Genomic DNA, 16729 nt, shown 5'->3' with positions numbered 1-16729 from the left:
GGCCGAGTGATGTGAGAATCACAAATAAGAAAGGGTGGGAAACAATACCCAGATAAACTGGCTCCTCGCGAACTAAAAGGTCTCTCGTCTTTGTAACACGTCTGTGTGTCGTGTCTTTTATTTTGTTTGTCTCGATTCTTGCTTTGAGTCGTTCCGAGTGTGTCTCGATGCGTTTAAGTTGTTTACCTTTTCTTTTCCATTGTTCAGTCTTCTTCGCTATGTTCAGTCGTAAGCTCAATACCCAGTTAAGAACGCATTTCTTAATTTCAAAAAATTGTCTTGCGCTCAGAGTGCCGTGTTGTTCTCCACATTTGTGCAAAACAAGATTTTGTTCTTTCAAAAACCGCAGGGTTCAACCCGAGTCATGTGGGAACAGTAAAGCCAGAACCCATCTGAAGCTATGTAAGTTCCAAACTTCGAAGTAAAAGGAAAAGAGGAAGATGCCGGATATCTGAGTTTGTTTCAACTCCTGCAAGTTTCGTCATCGCATCCTGTATGGTCAGAATGAGCTGTGTTCAAAATTAAAAGACTACTGAGTTATGAGCCGTATGTTCAAATTGAGCAATGTTATGTTATGAGCTGCGTGTTCAACATGAAGTATATGAGCTGTGTGTTCAGAATTGGAATGTGTGAGCTGCGTGTTCAACATGAAGTATATGAGCTGCGTGTTCAGAAGAGGAATGTGTGAGCTGCGTGTTCAACATGAAGTATATTGAGCTGTGTGTTCAGAATTGAAGTGTGTGAACTGCGTGTTCAACATGAAGTATATGAGCTGCGTGTTCAGAAGAGGAATGTGTGAGCTGCGTGTTCAACATGAAGTATATGAGCTGTGTGTTCAGAATTGAAGTGTATGAGCTGCATGTTCAACATGAAGCATATGAGCTGCGTGTTCAAAGTAAAGTGAATGGGCTGCGTGTTCAGAAATTCAAAAGTTTGGGCTGCGTGTTCAACTTTCATCAAGTGTGTGCTGCGTATTCACAATCAAAAATGGGCTGCGTGTTCAGAAATTCAACAGTTTGGGCTGCGTGTTCAACTCTCAACTAGTGTGTGCTGTGTGTTCACAATCAAAAATGGGCTGCGTGTTCAACTCTCAACTAGTGTGTGCTGTGTGTTCACAATAAAAAATGAGCTGCGTGTTCGGACTTCAAAGACAGTGAGCTACGTGTTCAACTCTCAACTAGTGTGTGCTGTGTGTTCACAATAAAAAATGAGCTGTGTGTTCAGACTTCAAAGACAGTGAGCTGCGTGTTCAACTTTCAACTAGTGTGTGCTGTGTGTTCACCTCAAAATTTGGGCTGCGTGTTCAGAAATTCAACAGTTTGGGCTGCGTGTTCAACTCTCAACTAGTGTGTGCTGTGTGTTCACCACAACATTTGGGCTGCGTGTTCAGACTTCAAAGACAGTGAGCTGCGTGTTCAACTCTCAACCAGTGTGTGCTGTGTGTTCACCTCAAAGTTTGGGCTGCGCGTTCAACTTTCAAAAAACTATGGGCTGTGTGTTCACGACAACAAGTTTGAGCTGTGTGTTCGGATTTCAAGAAAATATGGGCCGCGTGTTCACCGCAAGAGTTTGAGCTATGTGTTTAGATTTCAAGAAAATGTGGGCTGCGTGTTCACGACAAAAGTTTGGGCTGCGTATTCAACTTTCAATCAGGGTGTGCTGCGTGTTCACAATCAAATTGGACTGTGTGTTGAGAAATTCAAGAGTTTGGGCTGCGTGTTCAACTTTCAATCAGGGTGTGCTGCGTGTTCACAATCAAATTGGGCTGCGTGTTCAGAAATTCAAAAGTTTGAGCTGTGTGTTCAGATTTCAAAAAGTGTGGGCTACGTGTTCACGACAAAAAGTATGAGCTGCGTGTTCAGAAATTCAAGTGCTTGAGCTGTGTGTTCAAAAATGCAAACCGAAAAATGAGCTGTGTGCCTGAAAAAGAGCTGTGTGCTCTGGAAAGGAGCTGTGTGCCCGAAAACGAGCTGTGTGCTCGGAAAATGAGCTGCGTGCCCAAAGAAGGAGCTGTGTGCCCGAAAAATGAGCTGTGTGCTTGAAAATGAGCTGTGTGCCCGAAAAAGGAGCTGTGTGCCTGAAAAGGATCTGTGTGCCCGAAGAATGAGCTATGTACCCGAAAAACGAGCTGTGTGCCCGGAAATGAGGTGTGTGCCCGAAGAAATAGCTGTGTGCCCAAAAATGAACTGCGTACTCGAAGAATGCGCTGTGTGCCCGAGATCTACTGTCTGCCCAAAAGAGCTGTGTGCCGAGATTAAACAGAGTGTTGTGTTTCGAGCTGCGTGCCAAATGAACAGAATATTGTGTTGTGAGCAATGGACCAAACGAACGAAGTGTTATGGTGTGAGCTGTGTGCCAACTGAATGGAATGCTATGTCGTAAGCTGTGTGCTAAGTTTTGCATTGTGCATGCATCTCATCGCACTATTTTGTGCACATTACTTGCATTATGCATGCATTTTATTGCGCTGTCTTGCGCATCTCACCTGTACTTGTTAGTGCATTGCATCGCGCTATCTTGCGCGCCTTATCTGTATCACACTATTTTGTACATTCACCCTGCTCGTACTGTTTTGTACACCTTTAGCATCACACTATTTTGTGCATCTGTTTAGCACTGTTTTGTACATTTACTCTGCATCGCACTGTCTTGTGCACATTATTTTTTTGCATCATTTGCACCGTCCTGTGCACTCTTCGGTCTAAGGAGACCTTAAATCCTGCATCATCATTCGCGCTGTTTTGCGCATCGCACTTGCATTCATTTGCTCTGTCTTGTACACTCTCTGGTCTAGGAGACCTTAAATCCTCTAAAGGTGCAATTCCTTTGGTGTTTGTCGTGCCCGAACGACTTCCGGTGGTCTGGTATAGCCACCTGTCTGTGTTTGCGGTGAGTTTCTAGGAGACCAACTGAAACGGTGGAAACTAGAGTTCGAATGGCTCATGCCTAGAATGCAAAGGTTCAGGATTTCCGAGACTAAAGTCTGGTTTAAATACCCAGGGGTATATCCTCCTCTTGAAATCTGTATGGCAGCCCCATAGATTGAGATAGAATCTGTATGTGCCTCAATTCTGGATACTGATCCAACCTAGTCTGTCACCCTGTTGGAGAATAGGGAAAGCTGCAACCATAGTCAGGGAGAAAATTAGCACCTTTGGTTCGACCAAGAAGAAGCGAGAGATCCCCAGCACCATGAGGCACGATATTGTATGTACGGTTCATTTGAGGCTGGTGCGACCAGACGAACCACGCAGGTATTGTATCTTCTCCGTGTGAGACGTGGCGAGAATTGAATAATTCTCCGCATTCTTAACTGCATGAAATGTAGTTGTTGCTTTGCATCCTTGCTTAAAACTGTTGCAACTATTGTGAATATGTGCTTCATTACAACTTGCTGCATTTGCATGATCCCTGAGTTACCTATGGCTTCTTGCATTACCATTTTGCATTTTGCCCCCTGCCTGCGGGCATGCCTACGGGCACATCTGTTTATCTTGCCTGTTTGTCCAAGTCTTCGGCCTTGTCAAAAATGGGTCATCTCTAGGCTTTGACATTCACTCCCGTCACTTATGACTTTCGAGTTCTGTCAAAGAGGGGCAACTGTAGACACCCCATTTTTGACCGACCTTAAGACTCAGACGTCACCGATTGAGCGCTTGGTGATGTTGCATATCGTGCTCGTTCAGAGGTTTCAGAGTCTTGGCCGCGAGCCTTGCCTCCGGACTTCCGGACTCTTTTGTGCTTTGCCTCGATTTGCAAACCAAGCTCTGTTTTCTCTTCTCGAAGGGAGGGAGAGGTCTCGTAGATCATCTCTCAGTGGCCGTAGGCTACATTTCGTGGTCGTAGGCCATTTTGCCCGTTTGGAGTCCGGTTTCCGATTTTTTTTTGGAGCCGTTGGCCGTGTGCCTCTGTTCGGGACCGCTTAACCATCTGCGTTTGCTCCGGCTTTCGGCATACATCTTATTTGCTCCCTTTTGAGGGACACTGTGGCTCGAGAAACCAACTTCGTGGTCGAACACCACTCCCGGTGCCTAACAGTCAGTTTTCGGGGCCTCGGGCTGCGCGTTTCGGCCCCCGAACCTTCATTTTGCATCGGTTTTGGTTCGTTTTTGGCAGGGACGTCTGTTTCATTGGTAAGAAGGTCGTAGAAGGGTGGGAGGCCAACAATTGTTCAGACAACCAGTTTTATTCCTCCATCGCCCTCCGTCGCCCGTTTTTCCTCACTTCAAAGCCAATGTTGACCACCCTTGGGCCATTTTCTTGCACCCTAAACCCCATATTTGTGATGTACACATCTGGGAGGCCACCAATATTTGGTGGCCGGCCAGTAATTGCTTTTGAACCTTTTGAACCCCTTTGGAAATTGGGTTGTTCTCTCTCCTGGTTCATTGTCTCTAGTTTTTAACCACTTAGTTGTGTTGTGCACACATCAGAGGCTCTCTTTTTGGGGTGGCCGGCCACTAATGCTTCTTGACCCTTTTGACCCCTAGCCGACCGGCCATGGGAGGTAGCCGGCCGGCCACCTAAACCCTAGATAACTGGCCGGCCAGAATCCTTGCATCAAGTACAGTGCAAATACACCCTCCTTTTCCCCCCAGATTCTGTATCCGGGGGGGCCAACTTTTGGAGGGAAACTTGGCTTCATTTCCCTCCATTTTTTTCCCCCTTTTTCCCCCCTCTTTTGCCTATATAACAGGCCTTCCAGCTTCATGTTTAGGGTTACAAAAATTTTCCTTAAGCCCCTTGCATTGCATCTCCCTCTCTCTACACTTCAACCCTCCAAACCTTTAAGTCCTACACCCATTTCTTCAGCAACCCATACCCCCACCCTTCCGTCCTCTATTCCAGTAGCTGGAGGTTGTTCTTCAGAGCCTAGGGGTGCTACATTTTGGTCCAAAAGTTGTCAAAGGCATAGTCTTCAAGGGTGAGCTTCCTTTTTCCCTTTTCTACCCTTTTCTTGATTTATTTATAAGCCATACTTGCTTGCTGTTTTGGACTCCGACCCTAACTGGAGATAGCATTATTTTGAGGTGTTTTTCATGTTTGTTTAAGGGTCTCTCCCTGTTTGAGTCCTCCTTGTTGCACTTGCTTCATTAGCTCCCTTGTATGCCATTTTCTTGTGTAGTATTTTTGGCCTATGTATAAATTGTTTTGAGGCATGTCATAAACTGTAAAGTAGCTTATTTTAAGCCCTTATTCAACATTGTTGAAGGGCTCATCACTGTTTGAGGCTTCCATTTACCACTTGCCTTTATATCTCTCTTTTGGCTCCATTTTTGCATGATTTGTTAGCCTCTTATGCTTCTGTTTTTGGGTTCTGGTCCGAACTATGAGTGACCTTATTTTGACCCCCTCTTCATGTTTCATTAAGGGTCTTTTACTGTTTGAGGCATCCTTTTTATACTTTGTGTTATAGCTCTCTTTTTGACCTTATCTTGCGTAGTATTTTGAGCATGCTTGTGCACTTTTTTGGGCTTGATCATAAACTGTAAAATGCCATGTTTTGTGTCCCTCTTCAACATTTTTGAAGGGCCCTCTCTTGTTTGGGATCAGCAGCTGTGACTTGCTTCTTTATCTCACATTTAGGGCCATTTTTGCATGCTAGTTTAGCCCCATTTGCATTCGCTGTTTGACTTTACTTAGAACTGTAAATGTGCTTATTTTTGGGCTGTCTTGACTCTGTATTTACATTCCATGTTCAAATAATGCATGCTTGGTATAGATATAGGCCATTGCGCATGCCTAATTTTGTGTTTCGGGTTCATTCCGTGCATCGGGTACCATATTGCCATGTTTCGGGGCTGTTTTGCATCGTATTTCGGTACTGAAATTTGCATGCTTGTGTGCCATATTCCATGCCTTGCCATGTCTTGTTAGAGTGGCATTTTGTGCCTTAGGGTTGGTCCTCGGTTTGTGTGCATGTGTGCACGCATTTTGAGTGTCTCATTTTCATCGTATGGCCTCTTATGTGAGTGTGGCTGAGGTCTACTCATGTTGGTGTAAGCTCATATTGCATTGTGCATGCCATTTCATTTCATAGCATTACGTATGCTAGGTTGTATGTTAGCGCATTGTGTATGCCATGTTATCTCGTGCATCGTGTATGCCATTTCGTAGCATGTTGCATGTTAGGTTGTATCTTAGTTGCATTTCATGCATGTCATGTATATTGCATTGTGTTTGGGATAGGAGTTAGTCCGAGCACGGGAAACGAGGTACGTTTCGTACTCCGAGTGACGGAACGTGTCTCAATTCCCAGTCACCGACACTCCGGATTATCCATGATGGAATTAGGTTTTTGTTGTGTTTATGTGTGCATTCATTCCATATTGAGTCATGCAAATCGACTCCTCGGCCATCATGTATCGATATGCGTGATTGGTGGCACGAGGATCGAGACATGTATATATCTGTGAAAATACATTGCCATGCCCTTTTCCTGCTCTCTGTTGCAGCAAACCAAGAATCAGCAGTCTTCCGGGGCTTGGCGCGCTTTCCAAGAATAAATTGCAAACAGAGGCTAATCGGGGCATCGCCGTGGATTTTCGCGCAAGGCAACCCGAGCATGCATCATTCATCATCCGGGGTGGAGTCAAGGCAGTCCCTGGCTTGCATGCCAGTTTATTGTTTTCCTAGTTCAATTGGTTAATTAATTAGGATTTTTGTACATATTTGGACTGTATTATTTATTCGGACTGTATTATTTGGACTGTAATATTTATTTGGGACTGTATTATTCTTTCAGACCCTCTGCGCGAGGGCACAACTGTAATAAGTGTGCGTGTGTGTGATGTATGTCTTCCAACCCCATGTCTTTCTCCTTTTTATTTACCCGCTTATGATGGTTAGATTAGGGCATGTTTCAATTAGCATACAGTATGATAGCATGTTTGCATTCATTCATCTGTTTTGCATGCACTGGGCTCGGCGCATCATACTAACTGCATTGTATTTTCAATTCGAAGTTGAATACATGTTAGCTGTAGCATTTCATATGCCATGTTTAGAATAGCCGAGCCTGCTATAGTTGCACTCTTGCATGTGTTGCATTAGGCATTTCAGCATATTTAGGATCATGCATGGATTTCTAATTAGCTTCTGTTTTGGCTTGGAGTACTCGGTAAGTTTTATGCTTTAGCATCCCTGCATGCGTGTGAGCGACTGCCATGAATAGCATGCTTACCATGAGGCTATGTGCTTATGTGATATAACTGCCTGAATGCCTGTGGGTGAAGGTTGGGTTATTTGAATTGGAACAATTCATCAAATGTGTGTTTTAAGCCCACTAGATAGTGGCAAAATCATGTTTTCTAAGCCCACCCGAGGGTGGCAAATCCACGCCTTAGCCTACTTGTGAGTAGCACCATCAAACCATTTTCAAACAAACAAACATGAAATGTTTTATTCCAATTCAGGCGACCCAGTCTATACTTGTATGCTGTGCGCATCACATAGTAAATCTAGGCTAATAACCGGAATAAGAACGCATAATGTTTTCAAAAATAGATATCATGGTTAGTAGAGGCCGATCTTTGATCGGGCGAGCGGGGGTGCTCACGAAGTGACCTTCCCCAATCGTACCCAAGTTCCCGAGCCGAGGCAACTTTGGTGATGACGGACACGTGGCCTTAGGCAAACGAGTCAGGGTTTCCTAAATTTCCCCAAAATAAAATATTTAGGTGGCGACTCTGTATCTGGCAAAGCAGTCCATGTTTGACACTTCTTTCAAAAAAATCTGTTTTCTCAAAACGATTTGCCGGATTTGGACTCTTTGGTTCAGACGTAGAACTGTGACAATTTGAGAGTCCTGAGCTGTAGTGAGCCCAATATCGAACGGGGGACCTCGTTCCTCCCGGGGCGTTTGGGGACGTCTACAAGTAGATCCTTGGCCTTGCCTGCATACATAGCCATTCTTTCATCTCGTGCTTCATGGACCCCAGAAAGCTGGTTTACCACCAATTGAGAATTGTTGAAAACGAGAAGTTGCTTTGCACTAAAGTGTTCGGCACTGCGTAAACCAACCAACAGTGTTTCGTATTCCGCCTCATTGTTAGAAGCCTTCCAGCTGAGCCTGAGAGCTTGCTCCCAAATAAATCCTTCTAGTGACATAAGTACTACCCCTGCTCCCGAGCCTTGGTTATTGGATGAGCCGTCAATGTAGAGCTTCCAGATGTTTCCAATAAAGAGTTTCCATGCTTCTAAAGCGCATTGCTTTTCTAGTTCGGTGGTGTATGGCGCCTATGCCGAACTGGAGTTCTCAGGCTCGGTACTCTGGGTGGGAGCGAATTCTACGATGAAATCTGCCAAGATTAGGGCCTTGATTGCTGTCCTAGGTTGATATCGAATGTCAAACTCACTAAGTTCTACCGCCCATTTTGCTGTTCGGCCAGAGAAATCAGCTCGGCTGAAGACAGATCTGAGGGGGAATTCAGTGAGGACATTGATAGTATATCCTTGGAAGTAATGTTACAACTTTCTTGAGGCGATAAGCAATGCGTAAGCTAACTTTTTCAAGGGTAGATATTGTGTCTTGGCATCTAGTAGAGTCTTGCTTACATGGTATACTAGTTTCTGTTCCTTGTTAACTTCTCGAATCAATACCGCGCTTATGGCGTGATCTGAGACTGCCAGATATAAGTACAGCTCCTCCCCTAGTCCTGGAGTGAACAGAAGAGGTGGTGTACTGAGGTATCTTTTGAGACTTTGCAATGCTTCGGTACACTTAGGACTCCATTCAAACGCTGCTTTTTTTCTCAATAGCTGGAACAAGGACTTCATTCAATCTAAAGACTTGCTGATGAACCGATTCAGGTCGGTCGCCATTCCGGCCAATTTCTGTAGCTCTTTAGCCTTTGTTGGTACTTCAAGCTCTTGTATTGCTTTGATTTGATCCGGATTAGCCTCGATTCCTCTGTGAGTGACCATGTACCCCAAGAACTTCCCTGTTCTTACCCCGAAAGCGCATTTCGAGGCATTAAGGCGAAGTTGATGGTTTTTCAAGATACCGAAAACTTCTCTTAAGTCTGCAAGGTAGTTTGTAGTGAGCTTGCTTTTTACTACCATATCATCTATATAAGCTCCTATGGTTTGTCCAAGTTGGTCCTTGAACATTCGAGTGATCATTCGCTAGTAGGTTGCCCCAGCATTCTTGAGGCCGAACGACATTACTTTGTAGCAATAAGTGCCCCTTGGAGTGATAAACGTTGTCTTCTCCTAATTTGGGCTGAACAACGGTATTTGGTGATAACCGCTATAAGCGTCCAGAAAGCTCATACGCTCATGCCCTCTATTGAATCCACTAGTTGATCGTTGCGAGGTAGAGGAAAACTGTCCTTGGGACAAGTTCTGTTCAAGCAGGTGAAGTTGACACAGACTCTCCATTTTCCGTTCTTCTTTTTTACTACCACTGTGTTGGACAGCCATTGTGGGTGTTGAACTTCTCTAACAGCTCCTGATGTTAGGAGTTTTTTGACCTCGGCAATTACCGCTTCAGTGTGCTCAACTGAGGATCTCCGACTTTTCTGCACGATAGGCCGAGCAGAGGGATTGATGTTGAGTTTGTGGCAAGCAAATTCTGGGTTCAACCCTGAAGTATCATATGTTAACCATGCGAATACCTCTATATTTTCCCTCAGCAATTCCAGCAGCTGAAGTTTCTCATCAGCGCCTAGCGAGGTACCGATAAGGAAGTACTTTTCTGGATCATCCTCTTTTACTAGGACTTTCTTCAAATCCTCTACCATCTTTTCCTCTGGGGCTCCCCCTATATCTTCCAAGACTGGCTGTTCGGCCACTTCCACTATCTGTACCCGGTTGTAAAGTTATTTAGCCTTCATTGCTGCCATGAAGTAATGTTTGGACGTAACTTGGTCCCCTGAGATCTGCTTTACTCTGTGTTCTGTTGGGAAACGGATGAGCTGGTGGTAGGTTGAAGGGACCGCCTCAATTTGGTGAATCCATGGATGGCCGAGTATGGCGTTTTAAGGAGAAGGTGTATTAATAACTAAAAACTCTATCTGGAGGGTTTTCGTTCTTGCCACAACCGGCAACATTATCATGCCAAGTGGCCATTCTGGCTATGAATTGAAGCCGACTAATGGAGCTGCCGCTGGGGTGAGGTGCTGCTCAGAGAGACCGAGCTTTCTGAACAAGTCATAATACAATATGTCTGCTGCACTGCCTTGATCTACCAGGACTCGTTTTACGTCAAACCATTTCCCAATTCCCGCAGTTATAATGAGTGCATCAGTATATGGGTGTTGTATGCCTTCTAAATCCTTTATAGTAAACGAAACAGTGCACATGGGGACTTGGGTACTGCGTGTACCTTTTTCGATGCGGGCTCTACTGATATGACCTGCTGAAGTTGCACAGCCTTAGCAATTTCTTCTTTTAGTGTCTCTTCGCGCTCCTGGTTCGTTGTTCCATAGATCACATTTATTACTAGCCGAGGTGGGTGCTTGATGTCTGGTTCTGGTGGTGGGTTCCCCGGTTCAACCACTTCTTTATCCTGATCAATGTAGTCTCGGAGGTGTCCATCTGCTACTAGATCTTCCAGGTGTTGCTTCAGTGCTCTACAATTTTGAGTCATATGCCCCATGTCTTGGTGATAAGTGCATCTGAGCTTCTGATTACGCCGAGCCGGATCTCCCAACATTTTTGGCGGCCAAATAAAGAAAGGCTCCCTCTTGATCTTTTCCAAGATATGATAGATTGGTTCTTTGAATACGGTCACGATTGCTTCGTGAGATTTGGACTTATCCACCTCATTCACTATGAGTCCCCGGTGTTCCCCTCGGTCTGTTCTCTTCTTGTGCCGAGCTGTTTGTTCTGCTGATGCTACCTCGATGGGGATCTGGTCATCTTCAAGGTGAGCATACTACTCAATCTTGGCACGCAAATCTTTCAGTGCTGTGGCCGAGTGCTTGGTAAGTAACTGTCTCAACTTACTTTCCGAACATAGACCATGTTTGAAGGACATAACATCCATCTTCTCACTGCAAATATTTTCCTCTAAGTCATTGTACTCTTCCCAATACCTCCTAGCATAATTGCGCAGCGTTTCTTCCTGTTCCTTTCGGAGGCCGAACAGTGTATCCGGCTCTTTCGGGATCTTAGTGTTGGAGACAAACCTGGCTAAGAACTCTTCGGAGAGCTGCTTCCAGTCATAAATTGATCTAGCGGGGAGTCTATCAAACCATCGAAGCCTGGATTCTCCCAAGCTGGACGGGAAGACTTTGCACATCAGTGCTTTGTCTCGACTCCATAGGGACATCATCTGTCTATAATGGCTGATGTGCATCAATGGGTCTGACTTCCCATCATATGACGTGAACTTTGGCGGGATGAATTTCTTAGGAGGTCTCATGGTCTCGATTTCCGAGGAGAATGGGGAGATGACAAGCCTATCCAACGCTCGGTGCTCTCTTTGGTGAATGGTACGGTCAAGATGATCCCAACGTTGCTCATTCTGCTTGTTGCCAATCAGCCAAGTACGAAGGTCTTAAGGAGGGTATTCAGTCTGCTGGCTTACCGTCTTCTGCCTCTTAGCCCTTCTTCGGCGTGAGCCACGGGTGTGGCTGCTCACCACCTCACTTTGTACCAGGACTGACTGGCTCTGCTGCCTAGATTCATTTCTGGGGATCTTCTTCATTGGTGGTTCTCTAGACGAGCTTCTCTGTAGCAGGCGAGAGGGCTTTGTATCAGTTCTCTTCTCCGTCGGATCGGCCAGCACCTTTTTGAGTTGCGCTTTCAGCTCCTGTATCTCCATCCCCATGGAGTCTATGATTCGATCTCTGTAATCCTTTTCCAAAAGAAAGTGATGAGAAGAACCTCCAGCGAAGGGCATTCGATGCTCAACAGATTCAGGAGTCTGGTTATTGTTTATAGTTTGTTCTTCTAAGACTGTTGGGAGTGCCAAGCCTTTGTCCTTTGTCTCCTCCGTCTGTGGAGTATGTGCCAAAAGTGGGATGTCCTCAATCCCCATTGTCGGAATCAAGTGCAGAGCTCAGAGACGAAGCGTCCACGTTCACCTCACCAATTGTGCGTACCGGATACCGCACTAGATGAAAGTGGATCGGAGCTCTGCACTCGACTGGACTATTCAGGAATTGGGGTCCTGTAGCAAGGAATACCGTAAGAGCAGCCCCGCCGGGGTTGGCCAGAAAACCCCTCCGGTGTGGGAATGAGTAATCGGAGAAGAAGCCAAGTGCTCCCTAAGTGTAGAGAGTTGAGTTTTAGTAAGTAGGGTTCAACTTAGATCAGTTACCTTCAATGTGAAGTCTGTGTAGTTTATATAGAACTCCTTGCTTGTTGCCCAAGATGGTTTCATGGAGCTCTGGTGCTGCCAAGTTTCCTTTTAGCATTGCCCAAGGTGAGGGACCATCTAGTAGTTGTCATGAGGTGCATATACCCATTGTAGTCATGCTGATAACAAACCACATTCCTCTGGTTTAACTGTTTCCGTGATTCTAGGTGTAGGGGACCAGTTGAGGTGGCAATTTACACATGCATATACTCACAGCTTCCACATTTCTCTGAGAGGTTCCCTCAGCTCGGCACCTTTGTGCCTCGGCTCGGCCCTTTGTGGGACTACTGTAGAGATGGGCTGGCCCATTCAGATATCTTTGTATAGACTCGGCCCACTTCGGTTCTGATGATGGGTTCAGCCTATCAATTCGGCCCATGGTTTGAGCCCTGCAGCTCGGCCCAGCCCAGTATCGCGGCTGGACTGGCCTTTCCATTGCGAGTTGGGCCTAAGTGCTTGAAGACTTAGGTGGACTGTTGGTAATGGAATTGGGCTTAGTTGGCTTGCCCACATGTTCATTTGACCAGTTTGATTTGGGTTTAGAAGATTGGACTGGCCCAAGGCTTGGATCTGACTCATTTCATATTTAGCCCATTCAATTATTGATTGCCTTAAAGGTACAAAAAGCATGCAAAGAAGTAGGCAGCCAAAGCAACATAGCAGACCGGACAACTGAACTAGGGCCAGACAACTTAGCAAAAAAAGAGCTTTGGATGATCGACTAGGTGGTTGACCACTTGGTTGAAGTTTTGCTCACTTTAGCTCCATAATGAGAAATGAGAGAAGGAAAAATTAATAAAAAATTGAAAGGCTTATAAATAGTGCCTCGCTTGTCTTGGTGTGTTACTGTAGCTCTTAACCATTTCTACGAGACTTGAGTGAATCTGCTAGAGGATTGTTTTCTGCTTCCAAGCTAGCTTCTATGGCTGAAAAGTGAAAGAAATGAGGTTGCTGGAGATGCTCTTAGAGGAGGACATAGGTCCATCCAAGTAGGTGATTCCAAGAAATGGGCAACGAACAATTATTTAGTGTCACCTATGATACTGAAGTGACAATATTATAAATTTATCAGCAAATTACTTTAAGAGAGTACTTGTTACTCACACATTTAAAATAAAATAATAAAAAAGAAAAATAATATATCAGTTGAAAGATGAAAAAAAAAATTTAGATACATAATAAAGTTAATAAATTTTAATTATTAAAATCATAAATATTTTCATGTATTTATAATTATTTTTGAAAAGTTGACCTCATTCGTAATTTTTCTTAAAAAAATTCAATAATAATCAACAACAATAATATAATACAATTTGTTTAAATTAATAGTGAACACAAAACATAAATATTTAATACAAAAAAAAAAATACTTTGCAAAAATATTAAAATGCAAATAGTAATATTATAATGACCATGTTGTTATATTACATTAGTTCACCTTTAAGTTTTCAACATGACATTATAAACATGTATAAGTGATGAGACTTGTTCAATTAATTAATCTTGTGACAACTCACATGATATTTCAAATATGGTATAAAAATATGATTATTATAATATTATTGACATATAATTATAACAAATCAAAAGTTGATACATAACTTAGCATGTCATATTTAAATTGTGAGCCTCAATATTTTTTCAATTAAAAGGGTATTTAAATATTAATTTTTAAAGGATCTTAAATCGACTAGAGTGAGCACAATTATAAATTTTTAGGGGTTAAACAAATAGGTTGAGCTTCTCTCATGTTAATTTTAGGGTTTATTATGGGTTTCGTTTAAATGATTTGAAACGTTCATTTTATAGAATTCTCAATATATATCATTCATAAGAAAATTTAGGTCAATCCGATAATCGTAACATTTTATTTTATTTCATTTATCTCTAAAAAAATGAATGATCTATTTTAAAAATATATTTGTCGTCTATTTTTTCGAAGACAAATGCGATAAAATGAAAAAGTTATGATTATTGGATCGATCTAATTTTTTCCATAGATGATATACATTGAGGACCCTACAAAATGAACAGTTTCGATTGTTGAAACGGTACATGTGATCGGCTTTATAGACTCTTTAAAATTATCTCATGTTGAGATCTCATTATGAAAGAACTTGAGGGGCTCATAGAATCTATTACAAGTCTCATTTCAATGATTCAAATCATTCATTTTGTAGAATTCTCAATGTATATTATCCATGAAAAAATTTAAGTAAATCTAATAATCGTAACTTTTTTATTTTATCACATTTATCTCTAAAAAAATAAATAATCTATTTTAAAAATATAAAAAATTTGAGAGGTACACCCCTCCTAGTCTCTTTTTACCTCTATCCTGTTTGTATGGATGTCACATAAATCAATTGCGGTGATGACATTGCCACTTATGACACTGAATAATGTTTTAATGACAACCTTAATTGTGTTACTCATGATTGTTGAAGGAAAAGGAATGTTTTAAAAAACATCAATTATTTGATTTGTGTAAATGAAACATTTTTGAAAATTTAGAAAAGAACTTAAAACTTAGAAGTGTTTTTAAAAATAATTTTTTTTTTTTTTTCTATCAATGTGTTTGGTTTGAGTTTTTTAGATGAAATTTTTTGAAAATTGAGTTTTTTAGTTTTAATATTTTTTGGTTTTTTTGTTTTTAGTGAATATTTTTAAAATTTTAAACATTTTTTTTTTTACTTTTTTAGATGCATCTTACTTAGATGTATCTAAAAAGTAAAAAAATTATGAAAAAATATTTTAAAAAATTAATAAATATATAAAAATACAAAAATTGTACTGAATTCTCATTTTTTTTTTGTATTTTTGGTATTTAGTGAATTTTTAAAAGGTTTTTTTACAATTTTTTTTTAACTTTTTAGGTATATTTATGTTATGTATGTCTAAAAATTTTAAAATTTTTTAAAAAATTACTTAAAATATTAAAAAAATTCAATAAAAACAAAAAAATACGAAAAACAAATAAATAGAATTTTTTAAAAAGTATTTTTCCTTTTTTCTACTTTTGACAATAAAAAACAAATGTTGTATAAAAGATACATTTCCCACAAAACTTCCATATTTTAGGGTAAATCTCAAATAAGTGACACTGGAAAATTAATTTCATTTTTATATTATAATTATATTATGGAGCGGAATTGGTATCCGAATGCAATTATCTATTGTGTTTAGTGTAAAGAATCAAACTTGCACCAAAAAGATTTTCAAGTGAAATGCAGACTGTTCCACTAACATATAATTTGCCCTGTTTTTAGAATCATGGTGGTGATAGCTTAATGAGAGGTGGTCAACGAAAAGAGAAAAAGACAGATAATAATAATAATAATTTAATGCTTTTTTTTTTTCTTACAAAATAATTCTGAAACAGCAATGGTAGGTATGATAAAAAATCTTTTATAAAAATAATCATGAAATTTTTATGATCGTTGAATTATACTTAGAATAAAGTACCACACACTAATCAAAGTAATTCAAGAATTATAAACCTTATATAATCATTTTCATGAAATTTTTTTCATGATTCTTAACTTTTCTCATTCCGAAAATATGCAGTTGAGTATTTTGAAATCAACAGAGAAAGGTCAAAGGCAGGACATATGAAGATTGCTTCCTTTGTTGGGAAGATTGTTGGAACCCTCCAACCTACAATTTACAGCTGGGGTGGATGATATAATTCATATACTTTCTCAGTTTCATTAAAATATATAGAAGAAAGGCAGCAGCCAGCTTCAACTTCAATGGTTTTAGATTAATAAACTAAAATTGGACCAAAGAGAACAAATTCACGTGTCATTACTGGTACCACATCTCAATCAAGCCTCAGTTATGTGAGAAGAGAGAGAGAGAGAGAGAGAGAGAGTAATGTGGACAAGGAACCTGAATCTAGCTTACCAACCCAACCGAAACCACTCTGTTCAGACATATTTAATATTTCATCAGAAGCCATAACAATATCAAAAGCAAAATTAGGTGTATGCATCATCTGATATGTAAATACAGGGCCAACAATATAACAAATTAACAATTATGATCCTTAATGACAAAATGAGACCAAAGAATAACAACAATTCAAAGCAATGTAGACATCATACCCGAATTCAACCTCAATTGACAGAGAGAGAGAGAGAGAGAGAGAGACAGAGAGATTGAGACGTGAAACCTGAATTTTCTTACTAAAACAACCAAGCTCTGTTTTTTCAACAAATCAATTTTTTTTCATCATATGCAAAAGTAAAATTGACGTGTAAAAGATATGTAAATTGTGAAACACGGATAGGATATGAATATAGTGATACAAATATGACAATTTAAAAAAAATATAAAAATAAAATACAGGGTTGACGGAAATATGTTCATAAAAAATATATTTTATGATTTGTAATAGTAGATTATATATAATTAGAAAAT

The 16729-nt window shown here is 41.1% G+C and overlaps 1 protein-coding gene across 1 annotated transcript; it reads right to left on the bottom strand.

Moving 5' to 3' along the window:
* Positions 1-10879: 10879 nt before the first annotated feature.
* Positions 10880-11368, bottom strand: LOC145820476 (uncharacterized). The gene has a single exon (XM_082916220.1). The coding sequence runs from the start codon at positions 11366-11368 to the stop codon at positions 10880-10882; it is 489 nt and encodes a 162-aa protein (XP_082772346.1).
* Positions 11369-16729: the final 5361 nt, after the last annotated feature.

Source organism: Camellia sinensis, chromosome 1 (genome assembly GCF_055761805.1).
Source record: "Camellia sinensis isolate YWXY chromosome 1, ASM5576180v1, whole genome shotgun sequence".
In the NCBI taxonomy this organism is placed as follows: domain Eukaryota; kingdom Viridiplantae; phylum Streptophyta; class Magnoliopsida; order Ericales; family Theaceae; genus Camellia; species Camellia sinensis.
This window is presented reverse-complemented; position numbering and strand designations above follow the sequence as displayed.

What these genes read in the sequence shown, in the direction of transcription:
- LOC145820476 (XM_082916220.1), bottom strand. Translation starts at nt 11,368, where the DNA reads ATGAGACCTCCTAAGAAATTCATCCCGCCAAAGTTCACGTCATATGAT.